Source organism: Oncorhynchus tshawytscha, linkage group LG13 (genome assembly GCF_018296145.1).
Source record: "Oncorhynchus tshawytscha isolate Ot180627B linkage group LG13, Otsh_v2.0, whole genome shotgun sequence".
Taxonomy (NCBI): Eukaryota; Metazoa; Chordata; class Actinopteri; order Salmoniformes; family Salmonidae; genus Oncorhynchus; species Oncorhynchus tshawytscha.
In genome coordinates, this window is record NC_056441.1 from 77,745,477 (window position 1) to 77,767,213 (window position 21,737).

At 46.2% G+C, this 21,737-nt stretch overlaps 1 protein-coding gene across 7 annotated transcripts in view; it reads right to left on the reverse strand.

The window, feature by feature from the left end:
- Positions 1-21,737, reverse strand: part of robo2 (roundabout, axon guidance receptor, homolog 2 (Drosophila)) — a 388,246-nt gene that overhangs the window by 14,129 nt on the left and 352,380 nt on the right. For all 7 annotated transcript variants that reach the window (XM_042296388.1, XM_042296384.1, XM_042296385.1 and 4 more), the window contains 3 exons: positions 13,610-13,769; positions 9,662-9,925; positions 8,429-8,643 (listed from right to left, as the gene is read on the reverse strand). In XM_042296388.1, coding sequence (XP_042152322.1) covers positions 8,429-8,643; positions 9,662-9,925; positions 13,610-13,769 — 639 coding nt within the window. The remainder of the gene's footprint in view (positions 1-8,428; positions 8,644-9,661; positions 9,926-13,609; positions 13,770-21,737) is intronic.

The window sequence follows — 21,737 nt, forward strand, 5'->3', positions numbered from 1 at the left end:
ACTGCTATCCCTGAGACGTCAAGCAAACTTTGGTCTTGTTGTCATAATGTACTAACAGTAGAATCTAGCTTTCTATTTGTGGTCTTGAATTCTGAAACAAATCGTGCATAATCAACTTTGCATGAGTGCAATTGTATTCTTTTCCATAGGATTCAGATGAAGGTTCCATGCAATTTTCAAATTACAGGGATTACTAATTACAAATAACCATCTCTCACCTGCTATGCTCCCTGTGCTAATGGTTCAGGCCAGTAAACAGGAGCTAGCCACTAGCCAGGGGCAGTAAACAGGTGCTAGCCACTAGCCAAGGACAGTAAACAGGAGCTAACCACTAGCCAGGGACAGTAAACAGGAGCTAGCCACTAGCCAGGGACAGTAAACAGGAGCTAGCCACTAGCCAGGGGTAGTAAAGGGGAGCTAGCCACTGGCCAGGGACAGTAAACAGGAGCTAGCCACTAGCCAGGGACAGTAAACAGGAGCTAGCCACTAGCCAGGGACAGTAAACAGGAGCTAGCCACTAGCCAGGGGCAGTAAACAGGTGCTAGCCACTAGCCAAGGACAGTAAACAGGAGCTAACCACTAGCCAGGGACAGTAAACAGGAGCTAGCCACTAGCCAGGGACAGTAAACAGGAGCTAGCCACTAGCCAGGGGTAGTAAAGGGAGCTAGCCACTAGCCAGGGACAGTAAACAGGAGCTAGTCACTAGCCAGGGACAGTAAACAGGAGCTAGCCACTAGCCAGGGGCAGTAAAGGGGAGCTAGCCACTAGCCAGGGACAGTAAACAGGAGCTAGCCACTAGCCAGGGACAGTAAACAGGAGCTAGTCACTAGCCAGGGACAGTAAACAGGAGCTAGCCTCTAGCCATGGGCATTAAAAGGGAGCTAAAGTAGCCACTAGCCAGGGACAGTAAACAGGAGCTAGTCACTAGCCAGGGGCAGTAAAGGGGAGCTAGCCACTAGCCAGGGACAGTAAACAGGAGCTAGTCACTAGCCAGGGACAGTAAACAGGAGCTAGCCTCTAGCCATGGGCATTAAAAGGGAGCTAAAGTAGCCACTAGCCAGGGACAGTAATGGGAGCTAGCCACTAGCAGTAAACAGCAGCAACAGTAGCCACTAGCCAGGGACAGTAATGGGAGCTAGCCACTAGCAGTAAACAGCAGCAACAGTAGTCACTAGCCAGGGCAGTAAACAGGAGCTAGCCACTAGCCAGGGACAGTAAACAGGAGCTAGCCACTAGCCAGGGGTAAAAGGGGAGCTAGCCACTAGCCAGGGACAGTAAATGGGAGCTAGCCTCTAGCCATGGGCATTAAAAGGAGCAAAGTAGCCACTAGCCAGGGACAGTAAACAGGAGCTAGTCACTAGCCAGGGGCAGTAAAGGGGAGCTAGCCACTAGCCAGGGACAGTAAACAGGAGCTAGTCACTAGCCAGGGACAGTAAACAGGAGCTAGCCTCTAGCCATGGGCATTAAAAGGAGCTAAGTAGCCACTAGCCAGGGACAGTAATGGGAGCTAGCCACTAGCAGTAAACAGCAGCAACAGTAGCCACTAGCCAGGGACAGTAATGGGAGCTAGCCACTAGCAGTAAACAGCAGCAACAGTAGTCACTAGCCAGGGCAGTAAACAGGAGCTAGCCACTAGCCAGGGACAGTAAACAGGAGCTAGCCACTAGCCAGGGGTAGTAAAAGGAGCTAGCCACTAGCCAGGGACAGTAAACAGGAGCTCGTCACTAGCCAGGGACAGTAAACAGGAGCTAGCCACTAGCCAGGGACAGTAAAGGGGAGCTAGCCACTAGCCAGGGGCAGTAAAAGGGAGCTAGCCACTAGCCAGGGACAGTAAAAGGGAGCTAGCCACTAGCCAGGGACAGTAAACAGGAGCTAGTCACTAGCCAGGGGCAGTAAAGGGGAGCTAGCCACTAGCCAGGGACAGTAAAGGGGAGCTAGCCACTAGCCAGGGACAGTAAAGGGGAGCTAGCCACTAGCCAGGGACAGTAAACAGGAGCTAGCCTCTAGCCATGGGCATTAAAAGGGAGCTAAAGTAGCCACTAGCCAGGGACAGTAAACAGGAGCTAGCCACTAGCCAGGGACAGTAAACAGGAGCTAGCCACTAGCCAGTGGCAGTAAAGGGGAGCTAGCCACTAGCCAGGGACAGTAATGGGAGCTAGCCACTAGCCAGGGACAGTAAACAGGAGCTAGCCACTAGCAGTAAACAGCAGCTAGAGTAGCCACTAGCCAGTGTAACAGTACTCGTCTTGCGTTGTGTACAATCAGTCATCGACACGGAACTCCAACATGTAGCACCAGTCATGTAGCTTTATTCTGATAAGAACGACACAAAATTGCACGTCATGCAATGCACGTCTCACCATCCAACTCTGCACTCACGCACTGTACAAAATATATGAACCCCCCCACCAGACACGGTAAGTTGCTAGCTAGTACTGGCGGGAATTCACAACAAAATGCACAACAAATATTCTCCAAAAACCGCTGCATCTTATGTGTGATGTTCGAATAACATTTACAAACAATTTGATATAAATTGTACATTTAAATCATCACTTGAGAGTATAAAAATCACTTTTGATGTACAGTGCTTTGCAACCAGCAACTTACCGCTGGTTTGGTGCTTGTTCACTGGGACGATTCTAACAGGAACATCCCACCTCGTAAGCATGCTACGCAAACCAGCCAATAAGATGCCATGTTGAGTAGGTGAAGGCAAGACAAACTCAAACCCAAAAACCCATTGGCTTAACAATAAAGTGGCAAGGGGAATCACCAATATAACCCCGTTACACCAGGGACAGTAATGGGAGCTAGCCACTAGCAGTAAACAGCAGCTAGAGTAGCCACTAGCCAGAGGCAGTAGACGGGAGCTAGCCATCAGCAAGGGACAGTAAATGGGAGCAACAATATTCACTAGCCAGGGGCAGTAAAATGAGCTACAGTATTCACTAGCCAGGGGCATTAAAAGGGAGCAACAATATTCACTAGCCAGGGGCAGTAAAATGAGCTACAGTATTCACTAGCCAGGGGGCAGTAAAAGGAGCTACAGTAGCCACTAGCCAGGGGGCAGTAAAATGAGCTACAGTATTCACTAGCCAGGGGGCAGTAAAAGGAGCTACAGTAGCCACTAGCCAGGGGCAGTAAAATGAGCTACAGTAGCCACTAGCCAGGGGCAGTAAAAGCTACAGAGCTAGCCAGGGGCAGTAAAAGGATTCAGTAGCCACTAGCCAGGGGCAGTAAAATGAGCTACAGTATTCACTAGCCCGGGGGCAGTAAAAGGAGCTACAGTAGCCACTAGCCAGGGGGCAGTAAAAGGAGCTACAGTATTCACTAGCCAGGGGGCAGTAAAAGGAGCTACAGTAGCCACTAGCCAGGGGGCAGTAAAAGGAGCTAGAGTATTCACTAGAGAATAATCACTGAGGATGTTATCTGAGATCACTGAGGATGTTATACTGCAGCATTAGTAACCCTGGGATATAGTACCTCTGTGTTTTCAGCCCAGCCATGGGCATTTAATACAGCCGCAGGTGGATTCACTTTTGTCTTTAGAAAAATATGATGTATTACAGTGCGCATGACATATTATTAAAACAATAACAAATCTATAATGTTGGGCTCTACAGAATGCTGCTCCTACACTCCTCTTTCCACAGCCTCAAAATGGTGGCCACGATAAATCCCCCCTTCCTCCTCCTTACTCTCTCTGCCCTTCCCACTAGCTCTGGAGCTGGGACCGTGTCTGTGCTGTCAAACGGTGGGGAACAGGGAGAGACTTGTGGAGAGATAAGAAGAAATAGTGGTGTCTTCAGAGTAATACAGTGCAGGAGAGATGCAGCAGATTAGGGCCCAGTCGCAGCTTTATATTCCTCTAAATATATCAACAGCAGAATGTGTCACAGCCGCCACAGCCCCTGTTCCATCATCCCACAGAAAAACGAGACTCTGGGGCTACAGTCGACAGACCAGCCAAGCAGCCGTGTCAACCCTCTCTCCCTCTTTTCATGCCCCTCTTTTTATAGATCCACTATATATCTCTCTCTGTCTCTCTCTAGATATCTCTTCTTCCCTCTCTTTGTCACTCTCTCTCTCTCTCTAGATATATCTCTTCCTCCCCTCTCTCTGTCTCTCACTCTCTCTAGATATATCTCTTCCTCCCCTTTCTCTGTCTCTCTCTAGATATATCTCTTCCTCCCTCTCTCTGTCTCTCTCTCTCTCTCTCTAGATATATCTATTCCTCCCCTCTCTCTGTCTCTCTCTCTAGATATATCTATTCCTCCCCTCTCTCTGTCTCTCTCTCTCACTCTCTCTAGATATATCTCTTCCTCCCCTTTCTCTGTCTCTCTCTAGATATATCTCTTCCTCCCCTCTCTCTGTCTCTCACTCTCTCTAGATATATCTCTTCCTCCCCTTTCTCTGTCTCTCTCTAGATATATCTCTTCCTCTCTCTCTCTGTCTCTCTCTCTCTCTCTCTCTAGATATATCTATTCCTCCCCTCTCTCTGTCTCTCTCTCTCACTCTCTCTAGATATATCTATTCTTCCTCTCTCTGTCTCTCTCTCTCACTCTCTCTAGATATATCTATTCCTCCCCTCTCTCTGTCTCTCTCTCTCTCACTCTCTCTAGATATATCTCTTCCTCCCCTCTCTCTGTCTCTCACTCTCTCTAGATATATCTCTTCCTCCCCTTTCTCTGTCTCTCTCTAGATATATCTCTTCCTCCCTCTCTCTGTCTCTCTCTCTCTCTCTCTAGATATATCTCTTCCTCCCCTCTCTCTGTCTCTCACTCTCTCTAGATATATCTCTTCCTCCCCTTTCTCTGTCTCTCTCTAGATATATCTATTCCTCCCCTCTCTGTCTCTCTCTCTCTCTCTCTCTAGATATATCTCTTCCTCCCCTCTCTCTGTCTCTCTCTCTCACTCTCTCTAGATATATCTCTTCCTCCCCTTTCTCTGTCTCTCTCTAGATATCTCTTCCTCCCCTCTCTCTGTCTCTCACTCTCTCTAGATATATCTCTTCCTCCCCTTTCTCTGTCTCTCTCTAGATATATCTCTTCCTCCCTCTCTCTGTCTCTCTCTCTCTCTCTAGATATATCTATTCCTCCCCTCTCTCTGTCTCTCTCTCTCTCTCTCTAGATATATCTCTTCCTCCCCTCTCTCTGTCTCTCTCTCTCACTCTCTCTAGATATATCTCTTCCTCCCCTTTCTCTGTCTCTCTCTAGATATATCTCTTCCTCCCTCTCTCTGTCTCTCTCTCTCTCTCTCTAGATATATCTATTCCTCCCCTCTCTCTGTCTCTCTCACTCTCTCTAGATATATCTATTCCTCCTCTGTCTCTCTCTCTCTCTCTCACTCTCTCTAGATATATTTATTCCTCCCCTCTCTCTGTCTCTCTCTCTCACTCTCTCTAGATTTATCTCTTCCTCCCCTTTCTCTGTCTCTCTCTAGATATCTCTTCCTCCCCTCTCTCTGTCTCTCACTCTCTCTAGATATATCTCTTCCTCCCCTTTCTCTGTCTCTCTCTAGATATATCTCTTCCTCCCTCTCTCTGTCTCTCTCTTTCTCTCTAGATATATCTATTCCTCCCCTCTGTCTCTCTCTCACTCTCTCTAGATATATCTCTTCCTCCCCTCTCTCTGTCTCTCTCTAGATATATCTCTTCCTCCCTCTCTCTGTCTCTCTCTCTCACTCTCTCTAGATATATCTATTCCTCCCTCTCTCTCTGTCTCTCTCTCTCACTCTCTCTAGATATATCTCTTCCTCCCTCTCTCTGTCTCTCTCTCTCTCACTCTCTCTAGATATATCTATTCCTCCCCTCTCTCTGTCTCTCTCTCTCACTCTCTCTAGATATATCTCTTCCTCCCCTTTCTCTGTCTCTCTCTAGATATATCTCTTCCTCCCTCTCTCTGTCTCTCTCTCTCTCTCTAGATATATCTATTCCTCCCCTTTCTCTGTCTCTCTCTAGATATATCTCTTCCTCCCTCTCTCTGTCTCTCTCTCTCACTCTCTCTAGATATATCTATTCCTTCCTCCCTCTCTCTCTGTCTCTCTCTCTCACTCTCTCTAGATATATCTCTTCCTCCCTCTCTCTGTCTCTCTCTCTCTCTCACTCTCTCTAGATATATCTATTCCTCCCCTCTCTCTGTCTCTCTCTCTCACTCTCTCTAGATATATCTATTCCTCCCCTCTCTCTGTCTCTCTCTCTCTCTCTCTCTAGATATATCTCTTCCTCCCCTCTCTCTGTCTCTCTCTCTCACTCTCTCTAGATATATCTCTTCCTCCCCTCTCTCTGTCTCTCTCTCTCACTCTCTCTAGATATATCTCTTCCTCCCCTTTCTCTGTCTCTCTCTAGATATATCTCTTCCTCCCTCTCTCTGTCTCTCTCTCTCACTCTCTCTAGATATATCTATTCCTCCCTCTCTCTCTGTCTCTCTCTCTCACTCTCTCTAGATATATCTCTTCCTCCCTCTCTCTGTCTCTCTCTCTCTCACTCTCTCTAGATATATCTATTCCTCCCCTCTCTCTGTCTCTCTCTCTCACTCTCTCTAGATATATCTCTTCCTCCCCTTTCTCTGTCTCTCTCTAGATATATCTCTTCCTCCCCTCTCTCTGTCTCTCTCTCTCACTCTCTCTAGATATATCTCTTCCTCCCCTTTCTCTGTCTCTCTCTAGATATATCTCTTCCTCCCTCTCTCTTTGTTTCTCTCTCTGTCTCTCTCTAGATATGGCTCTTCCTCCCTCTCTCTGTCTCTCTCTAGATATATCTCTTCCTCCCTCTCTCTGTCTCTCTCTAGATATATCTCTTCCTCCCTCTCTCTGTCTCTCTCTAGATACATCTCTTCCTCCCCTCTCTCTGTCTCTCTCTCTGTCTCTCTCTGTCTCTCTCTCTGTCTCTCTCTGTCTCTCTCTAGATATATCTCTTCCTCCCTCTCTCTGTCTCTCTCTAGATATATCTCTTCCTCCCTCTCTCTGTCTCTCTCTAGATATATCTCTTCCTCCCTCTCTCTGTCTCTCTCTAGATATATCTCTTCCTCCCTCTCTCTGTCTCTCTCTAGATATGTCTCTTCCTCCCTCTCTCTGTCTCTCTCTCTGTCTCTCTCTGACTCTCTCTAGATATATCTCTTCCTCCCTCTGTCTCTCTCTATAGATATACTGTTTCCCTTTTTCTCTTCTATTCTTTGTTCTATCCCTCCCAACTCAAAAAACACAGAACTGCTGCTTCATCCTGTCTATAGTATCAGCCATGTCCAGTATAGAGGACTTGTATGTCCTGTTCAGTCGGTATGAGAGACGCAGTAGGATGCAGCCGTGCTGTTTCTGCCTCTCCAATGTCATGCCCTTCACATGTCTCTCTCTCCGACAGACAGACGGCTGTAAAAGCTTTCAGTGAGTTGTAAAAATTGAAATGGTGCCTCCAGTCTGGAATGGAATATTCCGTACGTGAAATGTATTCTAAATCTCTTATGGACATGGCACTCGCTGACGCTTTGTGTGAGATAAATCTCTGTCTGTCTGTCTGTCTGTCTGTCTGTCTGTCTCTCCCTCTCTCCCTCTCTCTCTCCCTCTAAAATTAATGAACTTTCTTATCTCTTTTTGGGTATGATAATTATAGTACCACAGTCTGGCAAAACCACTTGAACAAACTGGGCTTAAGGTACATTCAATACATTCATCAGATGAGGTGCAAATTACCACACTATAGAGACACATAGCTATGTCATAAACAGTACATATACAGGACATCATTATGAATCAATAGTCAAAATGCAGTCTGTAACTGTAAGCAAACATAATTGTAAGACGTATTTATTATACTGAACAAAAATATAAACGCAACATAGAACAATTTCAACGATTTACTGATTTACAGTTCATATAGGAAATCAGTCAATTTAAATAAATGAATCTATGGATTTCACATGACTGGGCAGGTGCACAGGGCAGGTGCACAGGGCAGGTGCACAGGGCAGGTGCACAGGGCAGGTGCATTTTTAAGTTTTGTAGAAAAACATATGAAGTTAAAAAGTTTTACCCGATGCCATCAAAGTCAAATATTTTAAAAACATTGCTTTTCAAACACTATGAGATTGCAGTTACGAGGGGAGCAACAAAACACCCTCCATTGCTAGCAGGTCAGAGAGATGGTTTTCACATAGACGGTGGCAGAACTGCCCTTTACATTTGATAGGTTACCTGATAAGGGGTCTGTGATCTTTTTAAATGACTGTGGAATGACAACTGAACAGGCTTTTGTATTTCACATCTTTTTGTTTTGGAGAGCGATTTATTTCTTTGTAATATCCAAACCATTCCTCCGAGAGTGGCAGGAAACTGCATAAAATCAGGCAGATTTGAATCGTAATGAAGGGGGGAAGAAGTTCCAATACCTTCTGTTCTGTCCACATGTCATTGTATCGGTGCAGTATCTCACCTGTTACGGAGCTGTCTAGGTTGTCCATGCTGGACCCTGGCGTCTGCTCAATACCATAGAGAGGCCTGGACATCTCATAGCTGTCATCCTCTTCCTCTTCCTCATCCTCGTCAGGGATGTCAGTCTCCAGGTCAGACACCAGGGTGCTGGACACGTACCCCACCGGAGGTGCGGGAGCCTGGGGAGGGAGGGGGAGGGAGCCACCCTGCATGAGCCTGTCAGAGAGTCAGAGTAATATGGGTTATCATCATGCTACAGGTACACACCAAAACACAGACACAGGAGAGGATGGGCTGCTGGTGGGGGGCCAGCAAGAGCAGGGAAGAGAACGAATGTCAAAAGACATCAAGAAAGACAAAGCTAGTGAATGAAAGACAGGAGGACATAAAGAAGGAATCCAAGATAGACGAAAGGAACTGTCAAGCTAAATTTAGAAATTCTTTCAGATTCTGCCGCTTTGAATGAATTGGGACAATTCCACTAATTCTACGTCTCTCCTCCTTCCATGCCAACACAATGACCCTGTAATTGCAGTTGAAGAGGGTACAATGGGCCCGCTCTCTAGACCTGTCGACACGAGGCTGTCACCCCTCAAGCAGCCCGCTCCACTCACGTCGCTGACAGCCCCGTTTGTTTAAGGAGCGACGTAGTGTCTTTGAGACAGTCTGCGGTGAGATGGATTCTGATTCTGATGTAATTACTGGCTCCTTCCTGTTGTCAAAAGATGCTCTCAAACCCAATGCAGTCATTACCGGCTAACACCACAGCTCCTTCCTGACAAGTCTTCCCTATTCCCTCTACTTTAATGAATGGATGCCAGTCTCTCCCTCTTTCCCTCCCTTCCTCCTTCGCCCTCTCCCTCTCTTCATCCTTTGTTCTCTCCCTCTCTTCTAACAGGATGAAACACGGCCTTCATCTGCTGTGCGTGACCACCACAACAACGGCATGTGTAGCAGCATGGGTGTGGGATGCAGCCTAAACAAGTCAGAAGGGACAGTCATGTAAGTGGCAACACTGGCCCATTCAAATGACATGATTCATGAGCGTTTCTGTTCTGCGCAACGCTGTCACTGTGCAGCTAAAATAACACCTAAATAAAACATTGAAGTGAGAAATAAATAGATCATGAAAGAAAAACACATTCAGCACAATATCCATAGTAGCCGTTCTCATATCACCCCATTTGAACCTTGTACTGCTTCTGTAGTATTCCCCTCCAGTGGGAGTACGTACCATGTCTGTTTGGCCTTGTCCAGTTGGTAGGCACGGGTGATCTCGTCTAGGTGGGCCTGGAGCATGGGCTGCAGCTCCTCCCGGGGAGAGGGGGTGAGGGTGGCCGTGGACTGCTGACCGAAGGACACCGCTGCTGGAGACGAGGCAACTCCACGCATGGGTGGGGTGGGGACCCTCTCTTCCTCCTCCTCTAGCTCATCCTCCATTCCCTGGTGGAGGTAGGTCTGCACGGGCATGGGAGGACCCCAGCCATCACTCTCATACCTGGGGTGGCCACAGAGAGAGAGAGAGAGAGAGAGAGAGGGAGGAGGGGTAAGATAACACTAGTCTGAAGAGACTAGACTGTCTTCCTTTTGGTAATGTGCCAGACTAGTGTAATCTTGTCAAATGGTCTAAAGGACTTCAGACTAGTGTGATCTTGTCAAACAATCTAAAGGACTTCAGACTAGTGTGACCTTGTCAAATGGTCTAAAGGACTTCAGACTAGTGTGACCTTGTCAAATGGTCTAAAGGACTTCAGACTAGTGTGATCTTGTCAAACATTCTAAAGGACTTCAGACTAGTGTGATCTTGTCAAACATTCTAAAGGACTTCAGACTAGTGTAATCTTGTCAAACATTCTAAAGGACTTCAGACTAGTGTGATCTTGTCAAACATTCTAAAGGACTTCAGACTAGTGTGATCTTGTCAAACAATCTAAAGGACTTCAGACTAGTGTGACCTTGTCAAATGGTCTAAAGGACTTCAGACTGACCTTGTCAAATGGTGACTTCTTGTGACCTTGTCAAATGGTCTAAAGGACTTCAGACTAGTGTGATCTTGTCAAATGGTCTAAAGGACTTCAGACTAGTGTGATCTTGTCAAACATTCTAAAGGACTTCAGACTAGTGTGACCTTGTCAAACATTCTAAAGGACTTCAGACTAGTGTGATCTTGTCAAATGGTCTAAAGGACTTCAGACTAGTGTGACCTTGTCAAACATTCTAAAGGACTTCAGACTAGTGTGATCTTGTCAAATGGTCTAAAGGACTTCAGACTAGTGTGACCTTGTCAAACATTCTAAAGGACTTCAGACTAGTGTGACCTTGTCAAACATTCTAAAGGACTTCAGACTAGTGTGACCTTGTCAAACATTCTAAAGGACTTCAGACTAGTGTGATCTTGTCAAATGGTCTAAAGGACTTCAGACTAGTGTGACCTTGTCAAACATTCTAAAGGACTTCAGACAGACTTGTCAAATGGTCTAAAGGACTTGAGTGTGACCTTGTCAAACATTCTAAAGGACTTCAGACTAGTGTGACCTTGTCAAACATTCTAAAGGACTTCAGACTAGTGTGACCTTGTCAAACATTCTAAAGGACTTCAGACTAGTGTGACCTTGTCAAACATTCTAAAGGACTTCAGACTAGTGTGACCTCAAATGGTCTAAAGGACTTCAGACTAGTGTGACCTTGTCAAACATTCTAAAGGACTTCAGACTAGTGTGATCTTGTCTTGTCAAACATTCTAAAGGACTTCAGACTAGTGTGACCTTGTCAAACATTCTAAAGGACTTCAGACTAATGTGATCTTGTCAAACATTCTAAAGGACTTCAGACTAATGTGATCTTGTCAAATTCTAAAGGACTTCAAATCTTGTCAAATTCTAAAGGACTTCAGACTAGTGTGACCTTGTCAAATGGTCTAAAGGACTTCAGACTAGTGTGACCTTGTCAAACATTCTAAAGGACTTCAGACTAGTGTGACCTTGTCAAATGGTCTAAAGGACTTCAGACTAGTGTGACCTTGTCAAACATTCTAAAGGACTTCAGACTAGTGTGACCTTGTCAAATGGTCTAAAGGACTTCAGACTAGTGACCTTGTCAAACATTCTAAAGGACTTCAGACTAGTGTGACCTTGTCAAACATTCTAAAGGACTTCAGACTAGTGTGACCTTGTCAAACATTCTAAAGGACTTCAGACTAGTGTGACCTTGTCAAACATTCTAAAGGACTTCAGACTAGTGTGACCTTGTCAAATTCTAAAGGACTTCAGACTAGTGTGACCTTGTCAAACATTCTAAAGGACTTCAGACTAGTGTGACCTTGTCAAACATTCTAAAGGACTTCAGACTAGTGTGACCTTGTCAAATGGTCTAAAGGACTTCAGACTAGTGTGACCTTGTCAAACATTCTAAAGGACTTCAGACTAGTGTGACCTTGTCAAACATTCTAAAGGACTTCAGACTAGTGTGACCTTGTCAAACATTCTAAAGGACTTCAGACTAGTGTGTGACCTTGTCAAGTGTGACCTTGTCAAGCATTCTAAAGGACTTCAGACTAGTGTGACCTTGTCAAACATTCTAAAGGACTTCAGACTAGTGTGTCAAACTTGTCAAACAGTGTGACCTTCTCTAAAGGACTTCAGACTAGTGACCTTGTCAAACATTCTAAAGGACTTCAGACTAGTGTGACCTTGTCAAACATTCTAAAGGACTTCAGACTAGTGTGACCTTGTCAAACATTCTAAAGGACTTCAGACTAATGTGACCTTGTCAAACATTCTAAAGGAAAGGACTTGTCAAACATTCTAAAGGACTTCAGACTAATGTGACCTTGTCAAACATTCTAAAGGACTTCAGACTAATGTGACCTTGTCAAACATTCTAAAGGACTTCAGACTAATGTGACCTTGTCAAACATTCTAAAGGACTTCAGACTAGTGTGACCTTGTCAAACATTCTAAAGGACTTCAGACTAATGTGACCTTGTCAAACATTCTAAAGGACTTCAGACTAATGTGACCTTGTCAAACTTTATAAAGTACTTTGTACATACGAGTAATGGAGCAATGGAGGGAGTGAGGTTTTAATTCCCCATAACGGCGCTTATACATGCTGAAATAACACTAGTCGTAAAGAAAATGTTAATTAAAGGAATTTGTCAGTGCACACTCCATAGGACATAACTGTTTAAATCTGTGGTCATTAAGAGGCTCAGATTTACAGTGCAGAGGACTCCTCATTTGCCAGATAGCCTATTAAACCAGATGAGTGTCCCAGACTGAAGATGAAGGTTAGAGGACAGCACACCTCAACTAGGGAGACACACAGTTAAATGAGATACTATGTGTGAGTGAATCTATTTTGGGATACAACTAACATTTTTAGCTTACACCTCCCCTGACTAAAGGCAGACTTTACATGAAGGAACGCCTGGCAGTCTACTAACAATAACAGTTGCGTGAGGGTCATTTGGTGGGAAAAGAGCAGAGAGAGGCTAGGCAACGTGGAAAAGAGAAAATAGTTTATGAGTAAAACGCTTCCCTCATACTCAGTTAGTGGAGAGAGCTCACTGTGGAATCTCTCTCTTTTTGTCTCTGTTTTGGGTCTTTCCCTCTCTCCCAGCTTGAAACAACGTAGTCCTGACATTCTTTCCCCCAGAAAGAGAATCAGCAGAATAGATGGATTTGTCAATCCCGCTTGCCGCAGGAGACTGCAATGGTGAAACAATGCACTCATGAAGTTTCTCCCTCAGATAAAAATATGGGATGAGCAGATAGATTGATGTGAAACCATCTCTGTCCATCCTGCGTGCCTGGGAAGACAGTAACATACAGATCCCTCTACTTCTTTCCAGATGGACTGGTGTAATTAGCCACAGAGAGGAACAGCTAGCCAGGAGCACAACAATGTCCTATAATAACACACAGCAGTTGGTTGGGTTCTACTTCAACTCAACAGTCTACTGTATATACATGTAAAAGCTAATGTTTTCCCCTGATCCCCTATTAGGAGTAACTGTCTCACTTTCGGCAAAGCCTGAATGAAGGATCAGACAATGGTAGATACATATAATTGTTCTAATTAGTGTGGTAGAATCCAATTGGACTGTATGGGCAGATTGTGGACTGTTCTGCATCTCCATGGATGTATGGAGTGTATGTTATGGTGGATGTGTGGCTCATACCCTCCTCCTTCATAGTGCTCGTTGGGGTAGTGGTCCATCTCGGTGCCAGGGAGAGGGTGTACAGGTGGAGGGGGCAGGGGCACGTTGGCCCAGCTGGAGCCGTTAGTCTTGGTGGGTTTGGTGCCAACCTTGGCCTTCTTCTTCTTACCCCCCTTACCACCTATGGACAGCAGAGATGGAGCGAGTTAGAGAGATTGACTCAGACAACATGAAGAATTCAATTACTAGAAGAATCTATAAAACCATATAACATGGGTGGCTATGTGAAGTATTCACTGTCAGTCTAACAAACAGATGTTGCCAACAGAAATCGATTGAACATATAAAGCTGAACATTCCTTCATTTCGAAACAGGTCATTTCAAACAGGTCATCTCCTTCTAAAAGTCACCCACATTCTCAAACAAACAGATTTAATGAGCCATGCCTGTCAGCAGCCTCACATAGAAGAAGCTCAAGGCCAAGTAATGAAAGTGTGCTTCCATTGATTGATTTGCTGAAAGCCCTCAAATCTCCATAGAAACAGGGAGAGAGCAGCAGTAAAGAAGCCAAGGGTAGACCCCGGTCCTCCAGCCATCCCTTAGTGTCCCCATTTCACTAGAGGTGTGGGTCCACAATGAAATCTCTCACTTCAGAACATCATCATAATGAATGGGTCCGTGGCGTCTGTGTGGCCATAATGGAATTCACTGAGAGTCTATTACACTGTCATTGATTTGATTACGCAAGAGAGAGAGAGAGAGAAAGGGAGAGCTCCCCTTTCCCCATCCATTTCCCCTCACACCCCTCTGAAACTAGATTCTCCTCTGCTCTGCCCCATCCATCTTTATAAATCTGCCAGTCAGGCCTACGTCTAGATTGGGGTTTAAATTATTTGGTGACAGTGAGGATAGGGGGGGGGCTGTCTTTATCAAAGGTGATCTTTGACATCTAAAGCCCACTGTTATCTTTCTCAGTTGTCCCCAGTGTGGTCCGCAGGCCTCAGATCACTTGTCCTAGACAGGAAAAGGCTGCAGGCTCTGTGTTTTCCCAGGCGAGCTCTAGAGGTGAGCATGAGTCCCTAAACAGAGGACATATGAGCACAAGACATAGAGGACATATGAGCAGGAGTCCCCTATATAGAGGACATATGAGCATGAGTCCCTATATAGAGGACATACGAGCATGAGTCCCCTATATAGAGGACATATGAGCATGAGTCCACTAAACAGAGGACATATGAGCACAAGTCCCCTACATAGAGGACATATGAGCAGGAGTCCCCTATATAGAGGACATATGAGCATGGGTCCCCTATTTAGAGGACATATGATCACAAGTCCCCAATATAGAGAACATATGAGCATGAGCATGAGTCCCCTAAACAGAGGACATATGAGCACAAGTCCCCAATATAGAGGACATATGAGCATGAGTCCCCAATATAGAGGACATATGAGCATGAGTCCCCCCATGAGTTTAGAGGGACATATGACATATGAGCATGAGTCCCCAATATAGAGGACATATGAGCATGAGTCCCCTATATAGAGAACATATGAGCATGAGTCCCCAATATAGAGGACATATGAGCATGAGTCCCCAATATAGAGGACATATGAGCATGAGTCCCCATATATAGAGGACATATGAGCATGAGTCCCCAATATAGAGGACATATGAGCATGAGTCCCCTATATAGAGGACATATGAGCATGAGTCCCCAATATAGAGGACATATGAGCATGAGTCCCCTATGAGCATGAGTCCCTATATAGAGATCATATGAGCATGAGTCCCCTATATAGAGGACATATGAGCATGAGTCCCCTATATAGAGAACATATGATCATGAGTCCCCTATACAGAGAACATATGATCATGAGTCCCCAATATAGAGAACATATGAGCATGAGTCCCCTATATAGAGAACATATGAGCATGAGTCCCCTATATAGAGAACATATGAGCATGAGTCCCCTATATAGAGAACATATGAGCATGAGTCCCCAATATAGAGAACATATGAGCATGAGGCCCCTATATAGAGAACATATGAGCATGAGTCCCCTATATAGAGAACATATGAGCATGAGTCCCCTATATAGAGAACATATGAGCATGAGTCCCCTACATAGAGAACATATGAGCATGAGTCCCCTATATAGAGAACATTTGAGCATGAGTCCTCAATATATGTGTAAATATAAATGTGTATATGTGTGTATGAGCATTGCATGTGTGTCTGAGGTCTGAGAGAACTGGGAGATAAACTGAGTTTGGAGTCCTTTCTAGGAATCCACATTTGTGGCAGACTCCACTATCAGTCTGCCAATGGACACCTCACATCTCAATCCAGAAAATACTCCCCAGTTGACATCGCCAGCCACACATACAGGCTAGTGAAAACCATCCTTGGAGGCCTCTTGTGTACATTTGTATCTGTCATCTGTTGGTTAACCCTCACTGCCAAAGGCCTATAATCACGTTGCTCAGAGCCACAAAAAAGCTACATTTCAGGGAACCCTGCATCTTGTGCCATGCAACACCATGTAATCTAATAGACTGTCCAGACAAGGACATGGCTACAAATTAGCTCAATGTCATCAAAAAAGACTGTCCATCAACACTCAGGGATATTTTGGGAAATGCATCTCTATGATCCAGTAAGGATGAGGTCAGAGACAGAGAAAATACAGCATATTGCTTTAGCAGTAGATGAAGAATTTAGTAATTTCACCATTTTCCCTATAAGATTTTAGCTGTTCCCGGGCAGAAATGTTCCCGTCAAAGATGATTGGATTGCAACAAGATATTAGGACTGGGAGGAGGATAGTCTGATAAAGACTGGGAGTAATAAAATAACAACAGTAAGCCCAGGGCAGGAAGTACACTCTGAAAGTAATTGGGTTTCCTAATCGTTCCTCTGGGCGACGCTCGACTTTTCCCAATAAATGGCAAGCTGGCATGATTGCTCAATCACCCAGAGTCCCTCCTCACCGGAGCAGGCATCAATACTGTAAATGAGCCTCTGCCATGGAGGGAAGGACGGCTGACACTGATGTTACAATCAAAAGCACCAACATATGAAAAATACAAAGAAAGCTTTGTCTAGGAGCTACACAGGAAGTAGACATCAGACCCATCTATCGCTGACAAACACTGGGCCTGTCTTCAAAAGGAACTACCACCATATTTAGATGTGGAGCTGGGTATTTATACCGCCTGGTTTGGGCGCTTCCTCCCAGCATATAACTTTGGGGCCAAGCAGACTTGAGCTGCCTCTGTTTTTATTGGGTGCCTCAGCGCTGAGTGAGAGACACAGGCAGAGCCTCAGAATGGAGTCCAGAAGGAAGGACTCCACATCCAGATTTAAACATAGCACTGAGAGAATAGATCAGACTGGGTTTTCAGGGAAGGAGGTGGATGGGGGTTTCTTAGAAAACCTGAGTAACACTGTATTATGGGCTTATAATAATTGTAGAGAGGAGAGTCGTGCTATCTGATGTAAGACACATCGGGGTTACCGTGCTGGACAGATAACTAGCACGTGTGCCTATTTGTGAAATCATCCCAATATATTTGGTATGTGGGTGGAGGATGCAGCAGACTAGATCATCAACACTGACCCCCCTACAGCCCTGAGCCATGTAGCTCATTAGGAGTGGGGTAGTCTATAATTGGAGGAGAGGGGGGGAAGTAAGTATGGATGACACCACTCCAAGAACAGTGAGAACATAACCCTTCTCCTGGGCTCCGGAATGAGATAATACAGGGATCATGGAGCTCACTAGCCAGCTATCTCCTCCAGCTAAGCCCCTCCTGTCTCAGCCTCCAGTATTTATGCTGCAGTAGTTAATGTGTCGGGGGGCGAGGGTCAGTTTGTTATATCTGGAGTACTTCTCCTGTCCTATTCGGTGTCCTGTATGAATTTAAGTGTGCTCTCTCTAATTCTCTCTTTCTCTCTTTCTTTCTCTCTCTCGGAGGACCTGAGCCCTAGGTCCATGCCTCATGACTACCTGACATGATGACTCCTTGCTGTCCCCAGTCCACCTGGCCGTGCTGCTGCTCCAGTTTCAACTGTTCTGCCTTATTATTATTGGAACATGCTGGTCATTTATGAACATTTGAACATCTTGGCCATGTTCTGTTATAATCTCCACCCGGCACAGCCAGAAGAGGACTGGCCACCCCACATAGCCTGGTTCCTCTCTAGGTTTCTTCCTAGGTTTTGGCCTTTCTAGGGAGTTTTTCCTAGCCACCGTGCTTCTACACCTGCATTGCTTGCTGTTTGGGGTTTTAGGCTGGGTTTCTGTACAGCACTTTGAGATATCAGCTGATGTACGAAGGGCTATACAAATAAATTTGATTTGATTCGATTTGATCTCATCTCCTCTCCTCCTCTCTCCGCTCCTCCTCTCTCCGCTCCTCCTCTCTCCTCTCCTCCTCTCTCCTCTCTCCTCTCCTCCTCTCTCCGCTCCTCCTCTCTCCTCTCTCCCCTCCTCCTCCTCCTCCTCTCTCCGTTCCTCCTCTCTCCTCTCCTGCTCTCTCCGCTCTCTCTCCTCTCCTCCTCCTCTCCTCTCTCTCCTCTCTCCTCTCCGCTCCTCCCTCTCCTCCTCCTCCTCTCCTCCTCCTCCTCTCCTCCTCTCTCCTTCCTCTCTCTCCGCTCCTCCTCTCTCCGCTCCTCCTCTCTCCGCTCCTCCTCTCTCCTCTCCTCCTCTCTCCATTCCTCATCTCTCCGCTCCTCCTCTCTCCTCTCCTCCTCTCTCCTCTCCTCCTCTCTCCTCTCCTCCTTTCTCCCTCCCTCCTCTCTCCCTCCTCCTCGCTCCGCTCCTCCTCTCTCCCTCCTCCTCTCTCCCCTCCTCCTCGCTCCGCTCCTCCTCTATCCGCTCCTCCTCTCTCCCCCCTCCTCCTCGCTCCCCTCCTCCTCTCTCTGCTCCTCCTCTCTCCTCTCTCCCCTCCTCCTCTCTCCTCTCCTCCTGTCTCCTCTCCTCCCTCTCTCTCTCCTCCTCTCTCCCCTCCTCCTCTCTCCTCCCCTCCTCTCTCCGTTCCTCCTCTCTCCTCTCCTCCTCTCTCCTCTCCTCCTCTCTCCCCTCCTCTCTCCGCTCCTCCTCTCTCCTCTCTCCCCTCCTCCTCCTCCCCTCCTCCTCTCTCCTCTCCTCCTCTCTCCTCTCCTCCTCTCCTCCTCCCCTCTCTCTCCTCCCCTCCTCTCTCTGTTCCTCCTCTCTCCTCTCCTCCTCTCTCCTCTCCTCCTCTCTCCCCTCCTCTCTCCGCTCCTCCTCTCTCCTCTCTCCCCTCCTCCTCTCTCCCCTCCTCCTCTCTCCCCCTCCTCCTCTCTCCTCTCCTCCTCTCTCCTCCCCTCCTCTCTCCGTTCCTCCTCTCTCCTCTCCTCCTCTCTCCTCTCCTCCTCTCTCCAATCCTCCTCCAGTACTGTAGATTTTAATGATCAACACCCCCACATCCCCAGTGGAGACCCACACAACCATGAAAGCTGCTCTATTTCTGTTCCTCTTCATCTGGTTCCGATCTCAGACCTAACGTTCATTATTTCCTCCCGAGCTTGTTGAAGCGAAGCACTGTGCTGTTGTACCTACCTCTTTTAACTTCTTTCCTTTTCAAATGTCTTGTGATTCATTCGTTGACTTCAAAACATGAAGTGTAGTAAAGTTTCCTTCATTGTCACCCAAACTCTGGCCATTGTAGTTCTATAGTCCGTTGTAGTTCTATAGTCCATTGTAGTTCTATAGTCCATTTTAGTTCTATAGATCATTGTAATTCTATAGTCCGTTGTAGTTCTATAGTCCATTTTAGTTCTATAGTCCATTGTAGTTCTATAGTCCGTTGTAGTTCTATAGTCCATTTTAGTTCTATAGTCCATGGTAATTCTATAGTCCGTTGTAGCTCAGTTGGTAGATCATGGGTCTTGCAACACCAAGGTTGTGGGTTTGATTCCCATGGCGGACCAATATGAAAATGTACGCACTCACTACTGTAAGTCACTCTGGATAAAAGAGTCACTAAACGACTAAAACATCAAATGTATAATTATAGGGTCAGAACTCTGTTGTGTAATTCTCTAGGGTTTAGTCCTCGTAGAGAAACATGTTGGCATATAGAGAGATAAGTCAACTCAACAAGATAAATGCATATTTAATAAGATGCTGTTTCACTTAAACCAGGGCAGTTGTGTACAGCATGCCTCACAGTACATGCAATACATAATAATTATACTATTTCTTAAGGCCTACCACAGAGGGGGAAGTGCAAGGGTACAGTCCCAATATAATTCCTATACAGGTGAATCCAATTAGTAGGACATATATGCTTTATATTTCAGACATTTCAATAAAAAATATCCTGAGGTTACCAAATGAAATACACATTAGGTTAACATAATCAACAGCTTCTTGTCCCCTGCCCTCTCTGTGTTGATCAACAGCTTCTTGTCCCCTGCCCTCTCTGTGTTGATCAACACCTTCTTGTCCCCTGCCCTCTCTGTGTTGATCAACAGCTTCTTGTCCCCTGCCCTCTCTGTGTTGATCAACTGGTCTTCTTGTCCCCTGGTCTCTCTGTGTTGATCAACAGCTTCTTGTCCCCTGGTCTCTCTGTGTTGATCAACAGCTTCTTGTCCCCTCTCTCTGTGTTGATCAACAGCTTCTTGTCCCCTGGTCTCTCTGTGTTGATCAACAGCTTCTTGTCCCCTGGTCTCTCTGTGTTGATCAACAGCTTCTTGTCCCCTGTCTCTCTGTGTTGATCAACAGCTCTCTGTGTTGTCCCCTGTCCCCTCTCTGTGTTGATCAACAGCTTCCTGTCCCCTGCCCTCTCTGTGTTGATCAACAGCTTCTTGTCCCCTGGTCTCTCTGTGTTGATCAACACCTTCTTGTCCCCTGGTCTCTCTGTGTTGATCAACAGCTTCTTGTCCCCTGGTCTCTCTGTGTTGATCAACAGCTTCTTGTCCCCTGCCCTCTCTGTGTTGATCAACACCTTCTTGTCCCCTGGTCTCTCTGTGTTGATCAACAGCTTCTTGTCCCCTGGTCTCTCTGTGTTGATCAACACCTTCTTGTCCCCTGGCCCTCTCTGTGTTTATAAACAGCTTCTTGTCCCCTGGTCTCTCTGTGTTGATCAACACCTTCTTGTCCCCTGGTCTCTCTGTGTTGATCAACAGCTTCTTGTCCCCTGCCCTCTCTGTGTTGATCAACAGCTTCTTGTCCCCTGGTCTCTCTGTGTTGATCAACAGCTTCTTGTCCCCTGGTCTCTCTGTGTTTATCAAGAGCTTCCTGTCCCCTGCCCTCTCTGTGTTTATCAAGAGCTTCTTGTCCCCTGGTCTCTCTGTGTTTATCAACAGCTTCTTGTCCCCTGCCCTCTCTGTGTTTATCAACACCTTCTTGTCCCCTGGTCTCTCTGTGTTTATGCAAATACTCAGCCTCTATCTCTTCTTCTCTGAGCACAACACTGTCTCTCTCTTTGTCTCTGTCTCTCTTGCGCTCTCTCTCTCTCTGTCTCTCTCTCTCTCTCTGTCTCTCTCTCTCTGTCTCTCTCTGTCTCTCCCGCTCTCTCTCTCTCTGTCTCTCTCTTTGTCTTCGTCTCTCTCTGTCTCTCTGTCTCTCTCTCTCTGTCTCTCTCTCTCTGTCTCTCTCTGTCTCTCTCTCTCTCTCTGTCTCTCTCTGTCTCTCTCGTTATGAAACTGGTGCCATCCCTCTACTGTGCCATCTCTCCCTCTCTACCTCCAGCATAGTGACTGACTGTTGACCTGGCTGAAGATGTGACCACTCCAGACTGCCTCTCCTTTCCAGCCTAATGTCTGCCAGCCCAGTGCATTGGATAAGAGACCAGAGGGGAGGTAAGGGGAGAGGATAAGAGGGGAGATAGAGAGTGCCCTATAAAATTATCACTACATGGGTTTTACTGTGGTCAGTAACCAATAGAAGAAGAGGGAAAATGGGAGGCAATCTCACCACTTTAGTCAGCCAAGCGTCTCAGATGGTGTGTGTGTGTGTGTGTGTGTGTGTGTGTGTGTGTGTGTGTGTGTGTGTCTCACAATGCACCACTCCAACTGTCTGAAGGAGTCCCCTTGCCTCAATTCTCATCTGAATTTGAAATGAGTTGTGAGTATTAGCAGCAGGAGCAAAGTAACAGTGGTGAGGGTGAGG